At 34.4% G+C, this 9086-nt stretch overlaps 1 protein-coding gene across 1 annotated transcript; it reads right to left on the bottom strand.

The window, feature by feature from the left end:
* Window positions 1-1485: 1485 nt before the first annotated feature.
* On the bottom strand, window positions 1486-7996 carry LOC104886786 (probable serine/threonine-protein kinase PBL17). Its single transcript, XM_010671298.4, has 6 exons — window positions 7563-7996; window positions 6627-6991; window positions 5996-6131; window positions 2390-2526; window positions 2183-2306; window positions 1486-2081 (listed from the first exon to the last, which is right to left on the bottom strand). The coding sequence occupies exons 1-6, from the start codon at window positions 7750-7752 to the stop codon at window positions 1525-1527; spliced, it is 1509 nt and encodes a 502-aa protein (XP_010669600.3). The 5' UTR covers window positions 7753-7996; the 3' UTR covers window positions 1486-1524.
* Between the last annotated feature and the right edge of the window lie 1090 nt (window positions 7997-9086).

Here is a 9086-nt window from a genome sequence, read left to right on the forward strand (position 1 = left end):
GAAACACGAGCGCAAAAGAGGTGGAACGCAACCAATTGAACAAGGCCAGATAACGGAGTTCCTCATAGCATAAGCAAAATTTTTTTTTTTTTTTTGAGATTAACAAATCCAGCCGGTGGGTTTCAACTTTGAACCCACCGGCAGGAGTTAATAATATTTTAGAGTTTTGACCGAAGATCTTAATTGGATCTTGATACCATGACAAGTTTATGAGAGGAACTTTAATGGTGAGTATTAGGGACTTGCTAGCAAAAAAAAAAAAAAATAGCCCAACCATTGGAGTGAATAGCTAAAATTTCATTTGCTAGCCAATGTAGCTTAACTAAGCCAATGTAGCTTAACTAAGCCAATGTAGCTTGAGCTAATGTTGTGGGCCCATGTGAGAATTTTGGTAATCAATTTCTATATTCTTTTCTACAAAACACTATCTTATTTAAAGTGAGACGTACTCAAGCAACAAGTATAGTGACTAACCATTGTGAAAGTTTTGGCTTAAAGTTGAGTTAGATAAATAAACCTAGGTGACACTCTAAGCTAACTTCCATTTTGCTCTAGCACTGGAGTTGCTCTCATGTCTTCGAAGAAGGTACGGATTGCGAAAACCCGACAAATATGCTCACAATGCTATGAATGGAGACGAACTGAAGTGTACCTGACCTCAATTGACACCTCAATTGGTCTTCGTTGTTAAGTGATATTTGGTAAGACGGGTATTTGTGTTTTCCTCTTTTAATCCGATCACCAAGTGGGAAAATGTTGGGTTGTATGGATGTGAATCAAGGAGAAGATGGAGCGAAAAGGACCTTGGGCGATTCTTAAATCAAGGTGAGTTAGAACCTTGGGGGATCCTTAAATCAAGGTGAGTTAGAACCTTGGGCGAAGTTCGACATCAATTTACTTTAGTGTATACCTTTGGGAACTACCATATATGTGTGGGCAGTGCTTGGGAGAGAAGTATGAGAGATCCCACGAAATGTTTGGTGTTCTTTAATGCTTTCTCTTTGTTTCTTGCTTTTATTGATTTTACATTTTCACTTCAAATGTTCCAATTAGGCTTTGAGAGTTATTGATATGCAACAAGTGAATTGCTACTTTAACAGCAAGTTACTTTAGTGATCAAACTACTTTACTTTCTTTCTCCTTAAAAAAGAATATACTAAAACAAAAAGAGACATAAACTATGTTACTCGGACTACGATACTCATGTCCAACCTTTATATGTGTTCGACTCGGCTATTTTGTGAAACTTTTTCATAATTATAAATAAAAATGAAGTGTCCAAGTGTCAAGGATCCGACATGGGTAGTTGAGGTGAAATGAAAATTCCAAGTAACATTGGACATAAATAATAACTAAACTGATAAATGTTAGATTGATCATTCATCAATGTCTACATACAAGACCTGATATAATAATCTGATGTTGTTTGAAAAGGGATTGTATTGGTTAACAGAGAGAGATGATACAACACTTTGTCGTGCGTGCTTCAAGTTTGACCTGGCATGGCATGTCGAAAAAGAAAAGTCATTCCGAAAGCTGATCTCTATAAGATTTATTGTGAGTGATGACTTCGGGGGATAGACTTAGACCAGCAGCAAAAACATCATTTTGAGGTTCACTTTTGCTTCTTCCCTCTCGCTTCCTTCGACGTGGTACATTAACTCTTTCTTCTTCATTCTTAGCTGCGATGATTTTGTTCTCCACTTGGAGATCAACATTTGGGTTTTCTTTAGGAGCTTCATTTTGAGCTGACATTGCCATGTCCCGAATCCGCTCCTCCTCATAAATGGCTTCAAGAACATCAACTGCATGACTCATTGACGGCCTACCTTTTGGGTTTTGGCTAAGACATTGGTATCCAAGGGTCGCCACTCTCATCATTGCCTTGAGTGAATACTGCCCATCAATTCTTGCATCTAGAATCCGTAAAAGTTTCTTGTTATTGTTCAAAAGTGGACGACACCACTCTACAAGATTATGTTCTCGGCTCGGTCTACTCTTGTCTAGTGCTCTCCTTCCAATTAGCATCTCAAGCAGCACAACTCCAAAACCATACACATCACTCCTTGCCGTTAAATGCCCTGCAAGTTAGTTAGCAGGAAACCATTTGATTTGTGAAAGTGAAAAACTAATATCCTCAAATTAAGGTAAGGATGAAATGTAAGTCATGAAAAAGGCTTACCAGTCATCACATACTCTGGAGCTGCATATCCATAAGTGCCCATAACACGAGTCGACACATGGGTTTGGTCTCCCATAGGGCCTTCCTTAGCAAGCCCAAAGTCAGAAAGTTTTGCATTGAAATTCTGCACATTGTCACCCAAAATATCATATATAAACAAATTGCTAAGCTTATAAAAAACTAAAGAGGCAGGGGAGGACAACAAACCGAATCAAGCAAAATATTCGAAGTCTTAAAATCACGGTATATGATTTGTCGCTCCAAGCCATGAAGAAAAGCAAGCCCCTTTGCAGCATCAAGAGCAATTTTTATTCGTCTCAACCACGTCAGAGTAGAAGACATTCCTGGCAACAGCATAGTACATAGTCACTACAACAATTCAACAAAAGCCAATAATATAGCAAATGTGCAGGTTAACTTATTGTCAACCTATCTTTCATGAGCACCTATAACATCTATGTAGTAACAATTCGATGCATTAAGGGATCACCTCCTCCCTTTTAGAGTGTAGCCATATCAGTTGGGAATACCCAACATCACCTACTTATTTCTCATCTTTCCAATAAACTAATTACACTATATTGTTGATATGGCTTCAGTTTCTGTTAAGTTTAGTTAATTTTCCGTCATCCTTCTCATTCATTAATCACATTTATTTATACATCCTGCATCTAGAGTCCTTTTAGGAATAACAAACCTATTTCTAATATCTATCTTAAATAGTCAATATTTATCCGAAATAGATTCCTAACAGTTTCATATATTTTTCACCACTTAACTAAGTTTTTGAACACTTAACTAACCTTTTCTGTTCTATATTATCTGTCATATAAATATCCATCCACTATAATATGTTCGTCTAAATATATCATTGCACCATTAAGCGTCGCTTTTGATAACAATGTCTTAAAACTTGTATATATAACCTTATAAGGAAGTTAAAAAAACATTAAGAAACTAATTCAGTTAATCCTTTTTTAATAAAAAGTTCTCAATCACAAACTAAATGAAATCCTCAGTAACTATCCCCCAACAAAAGTACTTCAAAAAAAAAATTTATTTCTTTTTTTGTAAATAAACTACTTTCTATTAATACACAAATGCTGCTTCAAGATTACAAATTTGGGACAAAACAAAAAACAATGAAAAACAGATGGCTAACGTTGTATTAAGATTTTTCTAATATCTAATTCTCATGAGTGGATGGAGTATAATATACTAGCAAAATTATCAACAAAACATATTAGTAAGTATTAGGAAAAAAAAAAGGACACTTAGCTTTATTGGCTTTAGAAAAATAAGAGTGAGTTACTTGTAATTTCTTCTTCACATCCTAAATCCTAGTGCACTATTCAATAGTAATATTTAACATTCACATTAACAACGAGCACAAGAGGAAACGTAATGTTTGATAGTATAGATGTAAAAAGCATGTAAGCACTTTAGAACATCCCAAAAATAACTAAATAAGTACAGGTTGGGGGTATTGTTAAATTTATATCAATATACTATTATGCAAAGAACCACCTAATAATAAATAAGACCATTTAGGAATCATATATTTGTAAGTGTGTGTATTTCCTAAAAGCCCCCCTTAAACTTTACTTTTGCTTTGTTGAGATTATGAGGAGTTCAAAGAAGTCAAAGGAAATAGGTTTGCAAGAGCATTAAATAAAAAAAATGAATAGGGGAAGATATTTGTTCGACATCATGTGAGATATTCTTGGCTCATGCCACGAACATGATATTTGGGATTAAGGCTTTGACATTATTGTTATATAGCTCAAAATGCCAAACCCCCTTAGCCGTCACTTTTAAATGGCTGTTGGGGATTATGGGGAGCTTAGAGAAGTCGGAGAGATTGAAGATGACGTCACTTTTGTTGTTGGGATGATGGGGAGCTAGAGAAGTCGGGGGAGATTGAAGATGACTTAATGAGGGAGTCAAAAAAGAAGAAGAAGAGAATGGGTTACCGAGAGCATATAGCATTAGATTAAAAAAATGTACTACCTCAGTTTCTTAATACATGCAACATATTTTTTTTGGAATGTTTCATAATACTATACAAAGAAAGCTTTATTTTATTATTTAAGCACATGGATCATGTTTCACCCTCTCTCCTTCTCCTTGGTTTATGTGCCTTTTGCCAATGTTGCATGTATTAAGAATTGGAGGAAGAATAAGGAAATATCTTTGTTGATCTGACGACCATATGAGATATTCTATGCTCATGCAAACAACCCCATATTTTGGGATAAAGGCTTTAGCATTTTGTTGTTGTCTGTATTCTTTTATTTACTTACTTGGAATTTTGACGCTATTCACAATCTTCTAAAGAAGATAGAATCTTTTAAATTTTATCAATATATAAGAAAATATAGTCATATGGAATCTTGTTTGATTTATCTCAAAAAGTACTTTATTTATATTCAATCGTTATAATTTTTATTAGCATACAATTGAAAGTTATTTAAGGTTGAAATAGTGCATTGACAAACATGCACAAAAAAGTAGGTAAATACAGAGGAGTATCTCAGAGAGTTTCTAAGCACGATTCATTGTTTACGTACTTGAATTCCAACATTTATTGAAAACTGAAAAGCGGGTATCATAGCATTTTAACGTAATACAAATCTCATAATATTATAACGACAAATACTGGAATATGATATACGCCAGATGCAAAAGAGGATATCTTACACCATTTTAGTAATGTTTCCATCAGAATATGAATCAGGGGACCTCTAACATGACAAAAGTAATCTGAGGTGGCTTTGCGTAGAGATCATCATATTTGGTGGTTCTATGTAGATTGACTTACGTTGTATTTGCTACTCATAAAGGTTCTTATCATTACTATTTACTACTACTACCTGCATCATAAAAGAAGCTCCACATTACTAATTTGGAGCTCCGCGAAGATATAACCTCCTTTTTTTCAATACACACATTTTGACTTTGACACTACTCACATATACTACTTTGACCATCTGTTGTGATTTGTATTCAAAGAAAAATCACAGTCATATGATGTCTAGTTAGATTTGTCTCTATGCATATTTTCAATGTATTAATTTTTCATAATTTCTACTTATTAAAATTTAAGGATATTAAGGTTTAAATTATTGTATTGGCAAGGGTGCCTACAGGCACAGGTTAATTTAAAAGAAATGGAGGAAGTATATACTTTCTAGTTCAAGGTGGCGCACTTATATTTGTTCTTGAATACACCCTTTTCATGTTATGCTGTTCGGAGGGACACATGCCTTAGTACAAGAAAATGTGTAAAGCAAGGAAAAAAGCGTTCTACTCACATTGTTGCTCTCGATATCTATGCCAAAAGTAATATATTATGGGAGAAAGATAAAACTAATCTAATCAATCTATAAAGTGGCAATTATATGCTTATATAGCATTACTTCACATAACCATGACTATTATTTTCCAAAAACATTACTCCATAAGAAAGAAGATATGTCAGGAATCAGCAAAACATCTATATGATATATGATGCTTCATGACAAGGGGAGAAGAAAACAACAGCTAAGTTAAAGCTCCGAAGAAGGAATCTAATCTAAGAACCCTGTGAGACAAATGTATCATGCACAATGACTATTCTCAAGGAAATCTAAAAAATATTATACAAAAGCATGCAGATTCCTTGAGAAAGTAAAATCTAAAATGCAAAGGATAGCAGCACAATTAACACCTATACAAATAATATTTTGCCACACCACATAATGTAACCAGAATACAAAATTCATTAGTTGCTATAAATATTATTGTTTAAAAGGTCATTAAATGGCTACTTACTGCGGAAGAGATGTTTCTCCAGGCATGCACATGCCATGTATTCATAAACCAACAGCCTGTGATCATCTTCACAACAATATCCAATCAGCTTCACAAGGTTGGAGTGGCTAAGCTGTCCTAAGTAGTTAACTTCTGTCTGCACCATTCACAATCTATGATAATTATAATTGAATGCCAAAAGCACAAATCATGTTCTAAGACAGAATTTAAGGATCCACATCGTTTAACTTGGGTGTCCAACAATTTAGCACATGAATTTGAAGATAAGAGACATAGTGTTACAACCACAGATAATGAGAATAAAGTTCACACGTTAAATTTTAAGGAATAGAATCTTAACCCTGTCTTTAACACAAAGGCCTACTCCAACTAGTCATTTTTGTTACATACCCCACATAAGTAAAGCTAATTGTTGATTTATACTTTCATTTCATCCTCTTGTGCTCTCTAACAGGCCCCACTTATAAGTCCAGTCAAACTTAAACAAAGATTAAGCTTCACGCATGTTTTCATTATATGACAAATCATAACCAAGCAATACTGGTGTGGTTGAGTGATTCTAAATAGTACATGCACATGATGATATAATGAATATAAACCAGCAAAAGAGCAAGAGATGTATGAAAAGTACCAGCCATTCTCTGTCCCCTTGAAAACCATTTGGGTTCAGTTGCTTAATCGCTACCTCTGTGGTCTTGTATCCTGGCCTCACACTCTCATCAATAACTCCTCTATAAACAACTCCGAAGCCACCTTCCCCAAGTATAAGATCTGGTCGAAAGTGTTTCGTGGCCAACTTCATCTCCTCAAATGTAAAGATGTCAACATTACTGTATTCAGGGTGTTGACGGAGTTCTTTCACATCTTTAGGGGTAAACAAAAAGTTTGGGCTCTTATTATTCTGTTGCTCCCCTTTACGTGATTCTTCTTTACTTTTAGTCATTATAGCCTGATTTAGCACAGGGGACATTCGAGCAGCTCGATGACCACCTCCACCTGAATAACCAACACCAAAATTGAAGGAATATAACAGGGTAAGAATGAATACAAGATATTTGAAATGCTCCAAAAACGATTATCTAACTGATTTCTTCCAAGGTTTCCTCCACTTTTCCTCAACTCTCACGGTCTCTTGGTCCAGTATTTGCATACCAGAAATTTGAGAGTAGGAAAAAAGATAACAGAGTATTCAATTATGCAACTAACAATACCCTTCTATTGGCAGATCATAATGCCACACAACACAATCTTGAAAGCACTCCATAAGAAATTTACATTTACATAGTTGGATAACATTGTAACAATAACCCATCCAACCTTGGTCCTAAGCAATCTTGAGAAATAGAGAATAATTTCAAATAAGATAGCGAATTCTTCAGCATGAATATGCCACATTCATCCTTCAAACTACATACATATATACAAGTATAGATTAACCTCATTCATTCCATCTTTGAGACACCCATTATAAACACACACAATATCTCCAAAATAAAAATCCCAACAAATAAATGAAACTAAAAAAAGCACTATTCTTTTTTAATTTTAACATGGAAGAGAATGATACCTCTAGGATGACGAGGAACTTGTTGATGTCTATGAAGTTGATATTGTTGGTATTGTTGTTTCTGCAAATGTGGCTGCTCTTGCAAAGATTGTTGCTGAGATTCATTAGAACTAAAACACATCCCCATAAATTTCAACCCACCACTTTTTTTCTTTTGCTGATGTTTCATTCTCTCTTCAATATCTGACATCTATACCACCACAAACAAATCCTTCCCAAATTCTTCTCTTTTCCAAAAACCCCCCAAAAATAAAACTACCCACAATGTGCAAAGAACCAAATAAATAAAAAATAAACCAAAAATAACCCAAATTTCTTATTTACTTCCTCCACATTTTCAGAAGGAAATCCCTGAAATACCCCTAACAAAATGGTGGCAATGACATATAAAGGGAAGATCCGATCTGGGTATTATGGTAAATTTATGGTGAGTCTCCGGGAAACCTTCACCGGAGCTCCGGTGAGTCGCCGGTGAAAGTTCTCCGCTTTATTTTTTTTGGGAAGTTTGTTGTTTTACATTTAATTTCCCAAGAATCACAGAGAAGTTTGTTTGTTTGTTTGTTGTAAAATGAGAATAATATGAATGGATAAAGAGAGAAAAGTGGGGAAAATGGGGGGAAGTGAAAGTTGAGAGAGATGGGTAATTTGGAAGAAGAAGCCGCTGAAAACGGGAAACCAAAGAGAGAAACAACCTTAACCTTGTTATTGGGACCCACACACACACATTGTCCTTTTCTCTCTCTGTGATCTCACTGCTTTGCCAAAATAGGCAGATAACAACAACCAACAAAACATTCAACAATTAGCATTTACAATGGTACTCCCTCCGTCCCAAAATATAGTTCCCATTTCATTTTGCACAGTCTCCAAAACGTACTTCTGACCTACGATATATTCTATTTCTTATTAATAAAAAATATAAAAAGTTGATATTACGAATTTACACATTGAGACGAATCTAACAAGACCCCTCATGAATATTTTTTTTGTATACATTAGTAAGAATATTTGGTCAAAGTTTTTAAAACTTGACTCCCAAAATAGAAATGGAAACTATATTTTGGGACCGAGGGAGTACAATTTTATTTCAAACCGAGACACTTGTGTTGTGCAGTTGTGCCCTTCATTGAGGGCTACCTGATTAGTACAACCCATATTTATCATGTAATCGTTGAATATCTTAGGTGGTCTCAACGAATGATCTTCAATTAAATAGACTAGATTTAAATGCATACAATATGTGATTCAAATTATAAAAAGATTATATATAAACATTAAATTGTAAAATAATTTTTAAAAAATAAATCGCATTCAAGGTTTTTAAAGTGAACACCGAATTTTTCAAGAGCCTTGATAATGTGTCTAATTTATACCATTCATTTTAAATCTAAAATCTACACCATTCATTTAATTAACTTTAAGGTATAAACTAAATTAAAATTAGTAGTTATACATTAATAAATTCATAATTAACATTCACATAATTTTCTTTTGTTGGATGTTGTAAAGGCCAACAAAATCAGC

The sequence above is a fragment of the Beta vulgaris genome, chromosome 2 (genome assembly GCF_026745355.1).
Source record: "Beta vulgaris subsp. vulgaris cultivar EL10 chromosome 2, EL10.2, whole genome shotgun sequence".
Classification (NCBI taxonomy): Eukaryota; Viridiplantae; Streptophyta; class Magnoliopsida; order Caryophyllales; family Amaranthaceae; genus Beta; species Beta vulgaris.